Source organism: Bos taurus, chromosome 10 (assembly GCF_002263795.3).
Source record: "Bos taurus isolate L1 Dominette 01449 registration number 42190680 breed Hereford chromosome 10, ARS-UCD2.0, whole genome shotgun sequence".
Classification (NCBI taxonomy): Eukaryota; Metazoa; Chordata; class Mammalia; order Artiodactyla; family Bovidae; genus Bos; species Bos taurus.
The window spans coordinates 72,618,715-72,635,719 of record NC_037337.1 but is presented as its reverse complement, the minus strand read 5'-3'; the positions used below and the strand labels follow the sequence as shown (position 1 = coordinate 72,635,719).

At 34.4% G+C, this 17,005-nt stretch overlaps 1 protein-coding gene across 2 annotated transcripts in view; it reads left to right on the top strand.

Moving 5' to 3' along the window:
• Positions 1 to 16,129, top strand: part of C10H14orf39 (chromosome 10 C14orf39 homolog) — a 49,446-nt gene extending 33,317 nt beyond the window's left edge. For both annotated transcript variants that reach the window (XM_015473263.3, XM_059890886.1), the window contains 3 exons: positions 938 to 1,076; positions 5,262 to 5,319; positions 15,227 to 16,129. In XM_015473263.3, the coding sequence (XP_015328749.1) occupies positions 938 to 1,076; positions 5,262 to 5,319; positions 15,227 to 15,426 (397 nt within the window). In that variant the 3' untranslated portion in view covers positions 15,427 to 16,129. The remainder of the gene's footprint in view (positions 1 to 937; positions 1,077 to 5,261; positions 5,320 to 15,226) is intronic.
• Positions 16,130 to 17,005: the final 876 nt, after the last annotated feature.

The window sequence follows — 17,005 nt, the reverse complement described above, 5'->3', positions numbered from 1 at the left end:
AATCTGTAAAATGACTCATTAACAGTCATGGAGATAGTTATGGAGGTATCTTCAGACTTCTGTTATTTAACACTTAATAGCACTGTTGGGCTGCTGTCTATGGGGTCGCACCGAGTCGGACATGATTGAAGTGGCTTAGCAGAATTTGAATTTGAGTGTAAGCATTTTATAAGTATTGCTCCTTTCATATTCACAACAGCTTTGTGAGATGTAAGTACATTATTATCCTTATTTTATAGATGAAGAAACAGAATCACAGATGCTGCAACTCATCAGTGATAAGAGTTGAGATTTAAACCCAGGCAGTTCTGCCTCCAGAATTCATGGTTTTAACCACTGTGTTGTATACTGACTTGTCTAACTTTTTTTCCCAAATCATTTTATAACTTAACTCCCTTATGAAACAATCTGTCATGGCTGGCTTTTCATTAAGACTAAAATTTTGTGACTGCTTTCAAGATCTTGGAGACAGTTTAGCATCAAGTTTAAGAACTTGGACTTTGAGTCTGTGTTGCTACATTCAGATCCCAACCCTGGCACTTATATTCTTTCAAGCAAATCATTTAATCTTTCTATGCTGCAAAATCCTCTTCTGTGAAATGAGGTGATAGTAATGGTAGCTATCTCAAAGGGTTGTTTAAGGAATAAGTAAATTAATGATGATGGAAATAAATAGAATAGAGCCTGACAGTATATGCTTAGAAAGAATTCTTTATTATCATTTCATAATTGATTATTATACTTTATTTAATATTATTCTCCACCCAAACCATAGGTTTTCTTCTCCATAGGTTTGACACTTCAATAACTACTTCCTCCTTTTTCCTGCTATGCTAATTCTTACCTTTATGGCATAGTGCCTGTGGTGCTTACCAGTCTGCAATATTTGATAATATGTATTTAACAATTTGATGATTTTCTTATTTCTCTGTATCAGAAATAGAAATACGGCTACTGAGAGTCAAACACAAAAGAACTCCCCTGGATTTTCTTTTTTAATGAGTTATACTTCTCGATCCCCTGGATTGAATTTATTTGATTCTTCTGTATTTGATTCAGAAATCTCATCACATCAGGTAATATGAGAAGCTCATTTTATTTCTAAAAAATTGTTCACTAGGACCTCAAAAAGTTTAATTCTTTAATATCAAAATTTCTTGAAGCAGAGTACAAAACAGAGACAATTTATTTTTAAAAAATTTTATTGAAGTATAACTGATTTACAATGTTATATAATTTCTGCTGTTAATTTTTGCTATACAAAGTGATTCAGTTATACATATGTATTCTTTTTCATATTCTTTTCCATTATGTTTTGTCCCAGGATATTGAATATAGTTCCCTATGCTATACAGTCAGACCTTGTTTATCCATACTATATATAAAAGTTTGCCTCTGCTAATCCCAAACTCCCAATCCTTCCCTCCCCTTCCAGTCTACCCTTGGCAACTGCAAGTCTGTTCTCTGTATCTGTGTCTGTTTTTATTTTGTAGATACATTGATTTATATTGTATTTTTAGATTCCACATATAAGTGATATCATATGGTATTTGTATTTCTCTTTCTGACTTATTTCCCTTAGTATGATAATCTCTAGGTCCATCCATGTTGCTGCAAATGGCATCGTTTCATTCTTTTTAATGGCTGAGTAATATTCCATTGTATATATAACATATAACACACCTTTATCAATTCATCTGTGAATGGAAATTTAGGCTATTTTCATATCTTGACTATTGGAAGTTGTGCTACTATGAACACAGGGGTATATATATCTTTTTGAATTACAGTTTTGTCTGGGTATATGCCTAGGAGTGAGACTGCTAGATTATATGGCAACTTTATATTTGTTTTTTTGTGAAATCTTTGTACTGTTTTCCATTGTGGCTACATCAGTTTACAGTCCCACCAGCAGTGTAAGAGGTTCCCTTTTCTCCACAGCCTCTCTAGCATTTGTTATTTGTAGACTTTTTAATGATGACCATTCTGACTGGTGTGAGATAATTGCTCATTATAGTTTTGACTTGCATTTCCCTAATAATTAATGATATTAAGCATCTTTTTGCATGTGCCTGTTGGCCAACTGTGTGTATTCTTAGGAGAAATGTCTGTTTAGGTCTTCTGCCCATTTTTTTGGTTGGGTTGTTTGTTTTTTTGTTGTTGAGCTATATGAGCTGTATGTTTTAGAAGTAAAGCCTTGTTGGTTGTATCATTTGCACATATTTTCTCCCAGTATGTAGGCTGTCTTTTCATTTTGTTTATGGGTTTCTTTGCTGTGCAAAACCTTGTAATTTTGATTAGCTCCCATTTGTTTATTTTTGTTTTTATTTCCTTTGCCTTGGGAGACAAGAAGACATAGGTGCAATTTATGTCAGAGACTGTTTTGCCTGTGTTCTCTTCTGGGAGTTTTATGATGTTTTGTTTTATATTTAAGTCTTTAAGTCATTTTGAGTTTATTTTTGTGTATGGTGTGAAGATGTGTTCTAAGTTTGTTGATTTATGCAGCTGTCCAACTTTTCCACCACCACTTGCAGAGGTGGTTTTTAAAAGATTCTGAGTATTGATAGTTTAAAAAAGTTCCCCCATTGTCTTTATGCTTTTAACTTCAAGTGTCTCACATTGATTCTATTTGTAAAAACAGAATCTCAGGATTTGAAGTGCAGTTAAAGGCAGTTTAAAAATTAGTTTGGCTTTATAGTTCTAAACAAGCTTCACATATTCTCAATGTGGAAAATTTTTCAGGTAATTAGTTGGTCTTTTCTTCTCCATGTGCACGTAGAAACAAAAACTGACAGAATTAAAGAAATAGATGAAAACAAGTTTAGTTAGAGAGTTTTAACACCCCTAAGCAATTGATAGAATTAGATGACACAATCAAGAAATATCTTACATAAAATCCAAACAACCCCATCAACCCCCTTGACCTAATTGACATTTGTAGAACTCTACATCCAACAACTGCAACATATTTATTCTTTTCAAGTGGTGATGGTACATTCACCATGATAGATATATCATATTCTGGGCTATTAAATGGTTCTTAATAAATTGAAAAGGATATAAATCATGTAGAATATTTTCTCTGATCTCAGTGAAATTAAATTAGAAATCAATAAGATATTAGGAAATTCCTGAATATTATGCCATGGATCGAAGAATAAATTAGAAAAGATTTTTAAATGAATTATGAACATTCAGCATATAAAAATCTGTGGGTTCCTGCCAAAACCAGAACAAAATAACTTTAAATAATTAGTAGAAAACAAGAAAGGTCTGTCATCAATGACCTAAAGTTCTACCTTGAAAAGCTAAAAAAAGAAGGTAAACCCAAAGTAAGTACAATTAAAAATAAGAAAGATAAGAAGTCACTGAAATAGAAAACAAACAATAGAGAATGTTAGCAAAGCTAAAGTTGGTTCTTTGAAAAAAACTAATAGAATTTATAAACTTCCTAGATTGATAAAGAAGAAGATTAGACAATTTACCTATATTAGGAATAAAAGCAATGGCACCCCACTCCAGTACTCTTGCTGGAAAATCCCATGGATGGAGGAGCCTGGTGGGCTGCAGTCCACGGGGTCGATAAGAGTCGGACACGACTGAGCAACTTCCCTTTCACTTTTCACTTTCATGCATTGGAGAAGGAAATGGCAACCCACTCCAGTATTCTTGCCTGGAGAATCCCAGGGACGGGGGAGACTGGTGGGCTTCCATCTATGGGGTCGCACAGAGTCGGACACAACTGAAGTGACTTAGCAGCAGCAGCAGCAGCAGGAGGAATGAAAGAGAGAATATTATTATGGCTCCTACTTATTTTAATGATAAGACAGTTTTCTGAAATAGAAGACTGGTAAGGGGAAACTTCAGTTTCTACATATTAAAATATCCCATAAACCTTTGAGCAATAAAAATAGTGTGATAATGGTACAAGGATTGATTAATTGATCCATGGCATGGACAGTGTCTTGAAACAAAAGAATTTAGACTGTGGTATGAATAGGGCCACAAATTAGGAGGGATAAATTAGGTGTTTGTTGTACACGTGCGCAAGTAGATTCTATGTGCTTAGTCACTCAGTCATGTCCGACTCTTGGCAACCCCATGGACTGTAGCCCTCAAGGCTCCTCTGTCCATGGGATTCTCCAGGCAAGAATACTGGAGTGGGTTGCCATTTCCCTCTCCAAGATGCTATAGATGCATTAAATTTAAAATGTTAACTATAAAATATTTCAGAAGAAATATAGGTGAATATTTACCAGAGCTTAGGAAGAAGAAGGATTCTCTAAACATGAAACAGTAGAAGAAGAGGCAAAAGAAAATAAAAATGGTTTTGGTTTGGTTACATACAAAATTTTTATATGTCAAAAAGTTTTAAAGGCAAAGCAATAATGTGATATAAAATATTTGCAATAATATGACAAAGAATTAAGATCTTTATTATGTAAAGAGCTTATATGTACCAGCAAGAAAATTACTGCCTCAATAGAGATATGGACAAAGTCCATTTGGTGACTAAGTAATTCACTGACAAAGAAATTCAAGTGACTTAAAAAAAAAAATCTCTGGGAAAAACTGCTTTCCTTATTAATTGTCAAAGTATATAAATCTGTGCATAATAATATTTATTCAAGTGTTATTTATATTAGAAAAAAGGAACAATCTAAATGTTTAAACAGAAGAATGATTGAAACTATATGTTATGTCCATATAGAGGAATATTAAAATGACATAAGAGGAATAAAGTTTTAGAAGAATAGCTCATAATGTAATGTTAAGAGGGGAAAAAAGAGAACAGAAAACTATATTTAATGATCATAGTTTTTGAAAAGCCCATTTTATAAATAAAACAGATTCTTTTGGCACCAAAAGTTTATTTGAACTGACATGAAGCTATCAAACTGTATTATTTTATTATATAATACAACCGATTTGTAAAAGGCCTTTAGAATAAAACAAAGTTAATTAGAATTTTAGGTTATATTAACATTCCAAAGTAGGAACTATCCTTGGTACAATATGTATTGCCTGTTAATATTTTATATATTGCCAGAGTCAAATCAATAAGCCTTATTTTAATATGTCAATGATAGTTTTAAAAATAGACCTCTTTTTAATTGCAGTCATATTCTATATAGAATGTTGCCATTTTGTCTACTCTAATTATGCTTATTAGAAGAACTAGGCTTCAGAGTCTAAGATAAATGCTATGCCTACTGTTCTGCTGATTTCATGAGTAATATTTAATGGAAATTATTTTTCAGTTTGGTGAACATTATTCTTCAGGAAATTTAAATCCTCTCTCATCACAACAAGAAATTGGTAAGTGATTTGAAGTTTGCTATATATAAAACTTTAACCATTTGTGTTTAGCTTGTCTCTGATTTTCTTAGACACTTAGTTAATATTCTTTAAAAACTAATGGTACTTCTGCACCACTCACTAATTATTATTTTTAGCAATTTATCTTCTTCTCTCACTTCTCTCACTTTACCAAAACTTGCTTTTTCCAATATTTATTAATAACTTCAGTTCAGTCAGCTCAGTCGCTTAGTCATGTCCAACTCTTTGTGACCCCATGGACTGCAGCACACCAGGCTTCCCTGTCCATCACCACCTCCCAGAGCTTGCTCAAACTCATGTCCATCGAGTTGGTGATGCCATCCAACCATCTCATCCTCTGTTGCCTCCTTCTTCTCCTGCCTTCAATCTTTCCCAGCATCAGGGTCTTTTCCAGTGAGTCAGTTCTTCACATCAGGTGGCCCAAGTATTGGAGCTTCAGCTTTAGCATCAGTCCTTCCAATGAATATTCAGGACTGATTTCCTTTAGGAGTGACTGGGTTGATCTCCTTGCAGTCCAGGGGCCTCTCAAGCATCTTCTCTAACCCCACATGTAAAAGCATCAATTCTTTGGTGCTCAGCTTTCTTTATGGTCCAACTCTCACATTAATTGGTATTAATAACCTACCAATTATCAAACATTATGAGTATTTTATATTATCATTTGAGTCTCTTCACAGCATTTGATATAGTTGAATATTCTTGTCTTCCTTCTGGAGTTTCGGTATTTCTTCTTTTTAAAAACATTTTTGGCTATAGCCTGAAGCATGTGGGACCTTAGTTCCCCTAGCAGAGATCAAACCCAAGCTCCCTGCATTGGAAGACAGAGTCTTAACCACTGGATTGTCGGGGAAGTCCATGGATTTCTTCTTATCTTGCCGGAGCTTACTTTTTATTGCATTTTCTTTCTTCTTTTATCTCTTTATTAATTCATTTATTCAACATATAAATATATATGTATATTACATATATAGTATAGTTGATATCCCTGGAAGAGGGCATGGCAACCCACTCCAGTATTCTTGCCTGGAGAGTTCCCATGGACAAAGGAGCCTGGAGGGCTGCAGTCCATACAGTCCAAGGAGTTGGACATGACTGAGTAACTAAGCATAGCACAGCATAGCAGCATACTTGATATCAGATACTGCTTCTGGTTGTATAGAATAATGGACAAAAATGCAAAGTTCTCATAGGGTTTATTTATGTTCTAGTGGGAGAAGCTGAAAATAGACAACCTTTATATGTCAGGTAATGCACTAAAAACAGTTGATATGGGTTTAAATTGGCAGCCAGACTCATGTGTCACAAATTTTAGTCTTAGGTTTAATTAGCTTTATAGAAAGATATGGGATAGATGATAATAGCATGTACAGCACCTTTGTCTCATTAAGAGACTTACTAGCTACCAAAATGATAATAAACTTTCTTTTGCTACCTCATCCACAAGGGACATGTAAAGCCACTATGAATAAGAGGAATGGCACAGGTAAGTCATCTTGACACACAAAAGCAGCAGGCTCAGTTTCCCACCGGTCTTTTAATACTATTCTAGTCATGAGGCCCAGAGAAGGCAATGGCACCCCACTCCAGTACTCTTGCCTGGAAAATCCCATGGACGGAGGAGCCTGGTAGGCTTCAGTCCACAGGGTCGTTAAGAGTCAGTCACGACTGAGCGACTTCATTTTCACTTTTCCCTTTCATGCATTGGAGAAGGAAATGGCAACCCACTCCAGTGTTCTTGCCTGAAGAATCCCAGGGACGGGGGAGCCTGGTAGGCTGCCGTCTGTGGGGTTGCACAGAGTTGAACGTGACTGAAGTGACTTAGCAGCAGCAGCAGCAGTCATGAGGCCCAAAGACTTTGTATAAACTCACAGCTCCTCTAATTCAGGTATCATCCCATCCAGTAGACTAGGCAGACACATCATTCTACATTTACCATAATTCTGTATTTTCTAACAAAACAGTGCTATGAGGAGTCAGACTCCAAATTCATTCTTCCAGGTGGGCCTAGATCAGCATGGGCTTGATGTTAACTCTAATCACTTGTAGGGATAAGCATTATGAAGAAAAGTTGAGCAGAGTAAGGGAAATAGGGAGTATTTGGATTGGGAAGATAGTTGCTATGTTATGAGAGAATCAGAGAAGGCATCACTAAAAGGCAACATTTGAGCAGAGACCTGAAGGAGGTGCAGGTTCTAGGCACAGGGTGCAGAGATCTTGAGATAGGACTGTGCTCAGCATGTTCATTGAACAGCAGCTAAATGTATATGATTAGGATAAAATAAGGAAAAACTGGTAGGAAATTGAATCAGAGAGGTTGGAGGGAGAACACACCATACTAGCCCCTTAGACCATTTAAGGACTTTGAGGGGTGGGGTTTCTGTTTGAGATGGGAAGCTATTAAAGAGTTCAGCAAGGACTAAAATGATCTGACAGGTTTTTTTTCTTTTAATTGGAGGCTAATTACTTTACAATATTGTGGTGGTTTTTGCCATACATTCACATGAATCAGCCATGGGTGTACAGGTGTTCCCCATCCTGACCCTCCCTCCCTCTTCCCTCCCCATCCCATCCCCCAGGGACATCCCAGTACACCAGCCCTGAGCACCCTGTCTCATGCATCAAACCTGGACTGGCGATCTATTTCACATATGGTAATATACATGTTTTAATACTATTCTCTCAAATCATCCCACCCTCTCCTTCTCCCACAGAGTCCAAAAGTCTGTTCTTTACATCTTTGTCTCTTTTGCTGTCTCGCATATAGGGTCATCGTTACCATGTTTCTAAATTCCATATATATGCGTTAATATACTGTATTGGTGTTTTTCTTTCTGACTTACTTCGCTCTGTATAATAGGCTCCAGTTTCATCCACCTCTTTAGAACTGATTCAAATGCATTCTTTTTAAGAGCTGAGTGATATTCCATTGTGTATATGTATCACAGTTTTCTTATCCATTCGTCTGCCAATGGACATCTAGGTTGCTTCCATGTCCCGGCTATTGTAAACAGTGCTGCAGTGAAATTGGGTTACTCGTGTCTCTTTCGGTGTATATGCCCAGCAGTGGGATTGCTGGGGCGTATGGCAGTTCCATTTCCAGTTTTTTAAGGAATCTCCACACTGTTCTCCATAGTGGCTGTACTAGTTTGCATTCCCACCAACAGTGTAAGAGGGTTCCTTTTTCTCCATACTCTCTCTAGCATTTATTGTTTGTAGACATTTTGACAGCAACCATTCTGACCGGCATGAGATGGTACCTCATTGTGGCTTTGGTTTGCATTTCTCTGATAATGAGTGACGTTGAGCATCTTTTCATGTGTTTGTTAGCCATCTGTATGTCTTCTTTGGAGAAATGTTGGTTTAGTTCTTTGGCCCATTTTTTGATTGGGTCGCTTATTTTTCTGGAGTTGAGCTGTAGGAGTTGCTTGTATATTTTTGAGATTAATTCTTTGTCAGTTGCTTTGTTTGCTATTATTTTCTCTCATTCTGAAGGCTGTCTCTCACCTTGCTTATAGTTTCCTTCACTGTGCAAAAGCTTTTAAGTTTAATTAGGTCTTAAATAATTGCTTGGCTGCTTTATGGAGAAACAGACCTTATGGAAGCTTGGGGGAAATCAGGGAGATTTATTAGGAAGCTATTGAAATAATACAGGTGAAAACTGATAATGGTAAGATTGAAGTCAGTGGAAATGATGAGAAGAGGACAGATTTTAGTTATTAAAATTTTATAGTTATTTAGTTTTTAGTTTTAGTTTAGTTATATAGTTATAGAGATTTTAGTTATATAGTTTTCTGAAGATAAAAGTTGTTAAGGATTTACTAATGGACTGGATGTAAAGATTAAGAGGAAGATGGATGATGCCAAGATTTTGATATGAATAATTATAAGAATAGAATTAACATCTATTGAAATATGGAAGGCTATAAAAGTTAATTTGAGATTGCCACTGTCTTATACAGTGTTAGGTGCTCAGTCATGTCCAACTCTTTGTGACCCCATGGACTATAGCCCCCCAGGCTCCTCCATTCATGGAATTCTTCAGGTAAGAATACTGGAGTGGGTTGCCGTTTCCTTCTCCAGGGGATCTTGCCAACCGAGGGATCAAACCCGGGTCTCCCGCATTGCAGGCAGACTCTTTACTGTCTGAGCCACTAGGGAAGCCCTTGAGATTGACAGGAGTTTAATTTTAGAAGTATTATCATTGAAAAGTCTATAGTAGATATTAAGTGAAAGTAAATGGGAAATTTTGTATTTGAATCTGAAATTCAGTGAGGTGAGACGTATGTTTTGGAATTGTCATAAATAGTTATTAAATACCACAATACCAGAATGAATTTACCAATTGTAGACATGCTTTAAATGCCTACTATCTAAAATATTAAATCTATTTACATTCTCCCCTTTGACTTTTTCATTCATTTGACACTCATTCACTTTAGCATTTTCAAATATTTTAATACAGGTGATGACCAAATTCATATCTTCCCTCCTAACTTCTTCCAATTCTCTTAAACTCCCATACCTTACTTTTTTAGCCTCCCCCTAAGTTTTATTGAGATAAAATTGTCATATACCACTTAAATAAAAATTTAAGATGTGTGACATAATGATTTGATGTACGTATATTATGAAATGGTATCCCACAGTAAGTTTAGTTAGCATCCATCATCAAATTAGATACAATAAAAATAAAATTTTTTTCTTCACCATGAGAACTTTTAGGATTTAATCCCTTAAGAATTTTCATATATATAGCATGATAATGTTAACTATGGCATCACATCATTCTATCCCTAGTACTTATTTATCTTATAACTGGAAGTTTGTACTTTTTTACATCATCACCTCTGGTAACCATTAATCTGATCTCTTTTTCTGTGAGTCTGGTTTTCTTTCTTTTCCAATTTTTTAGATTCCACTTATAAATGAAATTATATAGTGTCTAACTTATTTCACTTAGCATAATGCCCTCAAGGTCCACCCATGTTGTTATAAATGACAGGATTTTTTTCCTTTTTTTGTGGCTGAATATTTCCTTTTTTATGGCTGATATGTCTATATGCATTTTTAGATATCTGATGACTTCTTTATCCATTCATTCATCAGTGTACACTTAGGTTATTTCCATGTCCTAGCTGTTGTAAATAATGCTGCTATGAACATGGAGGTGCAGAAATTTTTCCAAGTTAGTGCTTTATTTCTTTTGGATATATTCCCAGAAGTAGAATTGCTGGATCATATAGTAGTTCTATTTTAAATTTTTTTTTAGGAACTTCTGTACTGTTTTCCATAGTAGCTTTAGCAGTATATAAACCCAACAACAGTGCACAAGGGTTCCCTTTTCTGTACATCCTCACCAACATTTGTTATTTCTTGGCCATTCTAACAGGTATGAGATGATATTTCATTGCATTTTTAACTTGCATTTCCCTAGTGACTAGTGACATTGAACATCTTTTCATGTTCTTGCTGGCCATTTGTATATCTTCTTAGGAAAAATACCCATTCAGACTGTTTGTCCATTTTTAATTGAATTACTTATTTGTTTGCTGTTGAGTTGTATGAGTTCTTTATATAGTTTGGATGTTAACCCTTTATTGGCTATATAGTTTACAAATATATTTTACAATTTTGTAAGTTGTCTCTTCACATTGTTGATTGTTTCTTTTGTTGTGCAGAAGTTTTTTCTTTTGCTTGTGTTTTTAGGTGTTATATCCAAAATATTATTGCCAAGACTCAAGTCAGGGATCTTTTTCATTTATTTTCTTCTAGGAGTTTGATAGTATCCAGTTTTAAATTTTAAGTCTTTACTATGTTTTGAGTTAATATTTGTGAGTAGTATAAGAGGTCTACTTTAATTCTTTTTCATATGAATATCCTATTTTCCCAGCACTGTTTATTGAAGAGGCTATCTTTTCTCCATTGAGTATTCCTGGCTTCTTTATCAAATATTAGTTTTATATGCTTAGGTTTATTTCTGGGCTCTCAGTTCTGTTCCATTGAGACAGTTTCGTCTCTTCATTTCCAATTTCGAGGCCTTTATTTCTTTGTCTTGCCTAAATGCTCTGACAAGGACTCTTAATACATGTTGAATGGGAGTGTTGAGAGTAAACACCCTTGTCTTGTTCCTGATTGTAGAGGAAAAGCTTTCAGTCTTTTATTATTGTGTATGATGTTAGCTGTGGATTTATTGTATAATGGCCTTTATTATGTTTATTATGTTAAGGTGCATTTGTTCTATACCTAATGTTTTAAGAATTTTATCATGAATGGGTTGAATTTGTCAAATGTTATCTGTGCAGCTACTGAGATGGTCATTTGATTTTTCCTTTCATTCTATTAATGTGATATATCACAATGATTGATTTGCATACATCAAACCATCCTTGCATCCTAGGTATAAATCCCACTTGAGCATGATGAGTGATCCTTTGTTTTGCAAGTATTTGGTTAATTTGATTTGCAAGTATTTTGGTGAGAATTTTTGCATCTGTATTCATCAGAGGTATTAGTTTGTAGTTTTTTTTTTTTTATGGTAGTATCCTTCTCTGGCTTCGGTATGAAGGTAAGCTAGCCTTGTAAAATGTGTTTGAAATGTTCCATCTTCTCTGATTTTTTTTGAAGAGCTTGATAAAGATTGATAAATACTTCTTTAAGTATTTGGTAAAATTCACAAGTGAAGTTATCTGATAGGACTTTATTTGTAATTATATAATCGATATCTCTTTATATCTAAAACTTCTGTTGACATTTAAAACTCAGCATATCTGAAATCAAACTGGTTCTCTTTCTGATGTACCTGATGGTATCTCCATTTTCTAGTTGCTAAGACTCAGAACATCAGTCATAATTGTAACTTTTTTCTGTGCCTGTGACTACATTCAACAGGTCATCAAGTTGTGTCAGTTCTCTCTTTGAAATACTTTTCTTTTCTATTTTCATTATATGGAAATAATTAAATTTAGGACTCTTATTATCATTCACTTGGGCTATTTCAGTAACATTGTAATTGGTCTTTTTATCCTTTTAAGTTACTTATAGATCATACCCCAGTTACTCTTCCTTATGCACAGTATTGACCATCTCATTGCCCTGGTTAAATACCTTTAATGTATCCCCTAGAGTAGAAAATTATGCTCCTAGTTTTCTAACCTAAGCCTTTTCTCCTATTAAAATAATTTATGCTTTGGCTATACTGAAGAACTCACTGCGTCCCTAATCTGCCCACACTTTCTTACCTACTTTTTCTTCCTGAAATCCTCAACTTCCATCTCTTTCTAACCATCTTTTCAAGACCAAGGCTCTTCCATAAAACCTTTTATTTTCCCCTTTGACATTCCATTCCAAAAAAAGTGTCTCCCTAAAAGGAACTGGATGAAGAATATTCTCTAAACTATAAAACTTGGGGCCCTGGTTGGCTGCTGCTGCTGCTGCTGCTAAGTCACTTCAGTCATGTCCAACTCTGTGCGACCCCATAGACGGCAGCCCACCAGGCTCCGCCGTCCCTGGGATTCTCCAGGCAAGAACACTGGAGTGGGTTGCCATTTCCTTCTCCAATGCATGAAAGTGAAAAGTGAAAGTGAAGTTGCTCAGTTGTGTCTTGACTCTTAGCGACCCCATGGACTGCAGCCTACCAGGCTCCTCCATCCATGGGATTTTCCAGGCAAGAGTACTGGAGTGGGTGCCCTTGCCTTCTCCCCTGATTGTCTAACAGTAAGTAAAGAAGATATTATCTGAAGACTGAGTTACTTAGTTTATGAAAACTTCCCAGATCGACAAGACGGGCAGCAGTTGGAATTGACTTTCCATTAGTCATTTTTAAAACATGGTAAAAGCAGAGTTTTGTTGTTTAGTTGCCAAGTCATGTCCAACTTTTTTGCAACCCATGGACTGTTGCCCGCCAGGTGCCTCTGCCCATGAGATTTCTCCGGCAAGAATACTGGAGTGGGTTGCCATTTCCTTCTCCAGAGAAAAGCAAAGTAGCCATATTTAATTAGATTATTTCTAGATATGAGACTGCTGTGCATCCTATCACAAATTATAAATTTTAAGACATTTTTCTGAATTTTTAGTTGTTATATAGAAATAAAAGTTATTTTCTATTTTGAAAAAGCTCTCCCCTTTACTTTTCTGATTCTCTTTTTTAAATACATTTTCGTACCTGTACTATTATTATGCTGTAATTACTTATGAATATATACAAAATCTTTTCTAATCATAGGTTCTTTGAGGGCAGGACTCTGTTTTATTCACCTTTGAATTCTCCCCAGCACCTGGACTACACAGTAATCTTGAATAGTAATCTATTATTTTATTTATAGTGATCATAGTTTTATGAATACTTCATATGAACTTCTTTTCTTCTGAAATTAAAATAATGTCAGACTCATTTTTTTAAAGGGAGATTTAAGATTTTTAGTTCTCCCTGGATCTTTAGCTATGTTATAGCTATTTTCTTTTGTTTAAGTCTTACGTATGTATACCAAAGACAGTGGAAAAATGAAGTGAGAAAGGGAAAGAGGAAGAACTCAAGATCAGTCTATCCATCTGTCCATCCCTCTGTTCATCCATCCACCCACCCAACCTATTGCTGGTTGGATCAACTTTACTTAGGGTAAAGTAACTGAGATATTTGAAAATATATGAAATTTCAAAATGACACAAAGTGAATTGTTTTGCTTAATGTATTAATTGAATTGGTTCTCTGTGGAAAAAATATAGATCCTTTAAAAGACTCATTTCAAATAAGTCTTTGGATTGCTATACATTTTCAATTGTTAAATAGTAATTAAAGTTATAATTAAGATATTGAAATTTTATTTTACAATTATAGTCTTAATATACTGAATGAAAAACAATATTTTTCTTTAATGGCAGTTCTTGGAATCATTAACTAAATAATTCTTTATGAAGTTGATTTCAGAAGTTCCTTATAAAACTATAAAACTCTTTTCATTGTTCTGTCAATTTCCTTAAACAATGTCATGAAAGTATATTGTAGTTACTCAATAAATAACAGTTGAATAAACCTGAATTATATAGTATGTTTCAGATCACTGGATCTTCCTCCATTCTTTTTCTATGATTTTAGGTAATGCCAAGCATTTATCATCTCTTTCCTGTTTAGCCCCATTTCTAAACATTTTCCTATTCCAGTCTTTCTTATTATCTCTTGAGAAATTCTTATAAAGTAGTTCAAATCGTTTCATATCTTTGCTTGAAAACTTTTAATGGTTTCATCTTATCTACCAAATAAAGTACAGATTCTGTAGTTGGATATTCATTCATTTTCAAGCTCATCTTTGTTAATTCCATTTTAATAACTCTCTGTTATTTCTCAATGCTTCTGGTAAGTTGAATTGATTTCTGTTTCCCTTATATTTCTTATGCACATCTGTTTCTGTTCCTCTGTACTATTCTCTCCATCTGAGATTTTTTATTCCTTTTTCTACCTTATACACTAGCTTTCATGGTGGCTCAGATGGGAAAGAATTCAATTCAGGAGACCCAAGTTCAATCCTTGGATTGAGAAGACTCCTCTAGAGAAGGAAATGGCAACCCACTCCAGTATTCTTGCCTGGAGAATCCCAGGGACAGAGGAACCTGGCGGGCTGCAGTCCATGGGGTCACAAAGAGTCAGACACAACTGAGTGACTAACACAACACTCTTTATATACTTGAATTAAAATTACATCAAAGTAGGGTTTAAGTTTGAAGCTGTTTAACCTTCCATAGTACAAAAGACAAAGCTTTGCACATAAGAGGAAAACAATTAAATATCTGATTTAATGTTACCCTATTTATTGTATGCTCTGTACTGAAATTTGGTAGGTTGTAGAGTTATGTAACATAAATTGCATGACTTTGTAATATTTATCTTCCTCAGGAAACTTATTTGGGAAACCAGAAAGAGAAGATGCCTTTACTTTTTCTTTTCCATCAGACTCTTCAACTCATACATTTGGAGCTGGAAGAGATGATTTTAGTTTTCCATTTTCACTTGAACAGGATCAAAACTCAGGACTTTCTTCTGTAAAAGGGTTTTCATCTTCCTCACAAAATACCACACAATTTACTTTTTTTTGAACTAGTTACTGATTTATTGAATTATTTTACTGCTCTGCAATTATCTAGGGCATAAATTTATGTTGTTACTTAAACTATGAAGACCACTTTCTTTTGTTGATTAAAGAAATAATGGGTTACCATAGTAACATTATTTGATTATATTGATTTAATATTGAAGGAAATTAAGCCTGGGTCATCTACATTTATTTTTATTTGCAGCATTACTATCATTTATTTTGGTTTTGGTTTTGCAAGCTATATTCTTTGAGAAACTATGCTTCACTGCTACAGTAAAGAGAGTGATACTTTATAATGATCTTGAAGAATTTATACTATTGATATTGAATAAAATGTTATTTTTTATAATACAACAAAAATTTAAATATTACTCATTATTTTAAGATGGTATCTTTACTAGAAGAAAATTAAATGTGAATGGCTAGAGTAATTTATGAAAGTTGAGTGGTTGCATTAATGGTGATACTGTTAATATTTATTTTTGCTTAAACCTTTTTGAAGAACATTTAAAACTTTGATTCCTGTCTTCAAACAAAAAATTCACCTTTATGTTTTGTATTATTAATAATATTTGCTTGTCAATCATTTATATAGCTTAAGAATAAATTTTGATGAAATTGTATAAATTACTCAATATCTTTGTACCTGTGCTTTTTAAAATTAATTGTATTGAGTTATGAAGTAATAAAGAGTCTGACTTCATAATTTGATCTGTGACTGCTGAAAGATTTTGAGCCTCACCTGTTTTCTTCCCCTCCTGCCCCACATCTGGTCAAGCTGGTTAGAAAGCCCAGGAGTTTCCTCCTTTGCCATCAGTGGAATGTTCAAAACCATGTATATTATGAACTTTTGTCATGGCCTATCCCTAACTGCTGTAAAAACCCAAAGCTAGTATCTCCTTTCTCTGCCATTTTCAGACTAGGTTTTCAGATCGGGTCTGTTCTCCCCAGAAAATGTTATTCTGTAAGTAATAAGCCTTGTCATACCTTTTTGGAGTGTGTGGTGTCACCAGTCTCAATATCCAAACCAAATTTTGGGTGAAAATCAATCTCACTTCTTCAGGATGTCTATATATATCACAATTGTAGTAACTAAACCTTCCCAATCTTTTTAGAAGTCAAAAGGATGGTATTACTAAGGGTAGAAAGAATTTAAGGAAACTTTGGACTGTTTTAAAAATCTTCAACAGCTGGTTGAATGATGAAAATTTCAGTTAAAAAGCTGGAATTTTTCTTTTTATATCAACTATTAATTTTATTGTGTATGATTTAATTAATTGGTGGTTTTGACATAATAAAGACACTAACTATATATGAGGAAGGATAAAAATGTTGTAACTGCCTTGTTACTTAGAGGTTCAAAACTGGTTTTAGCTTTGAGCAACACACTGATGGCATGGTTTATTTTTACTCTTAAATAGAGAAATGTCTAGCAAACAAGTATGGTTAGATTTACCATGTAAAGGTAAAATAAATGTTTTTAAAGTATCTACACTGTGTGTGACATTTTGAGGACACATAAAATTGCTAAGGATATAGTATTTAAATTTTTAAAAATATTTATTTATTTGGCTTAGTTG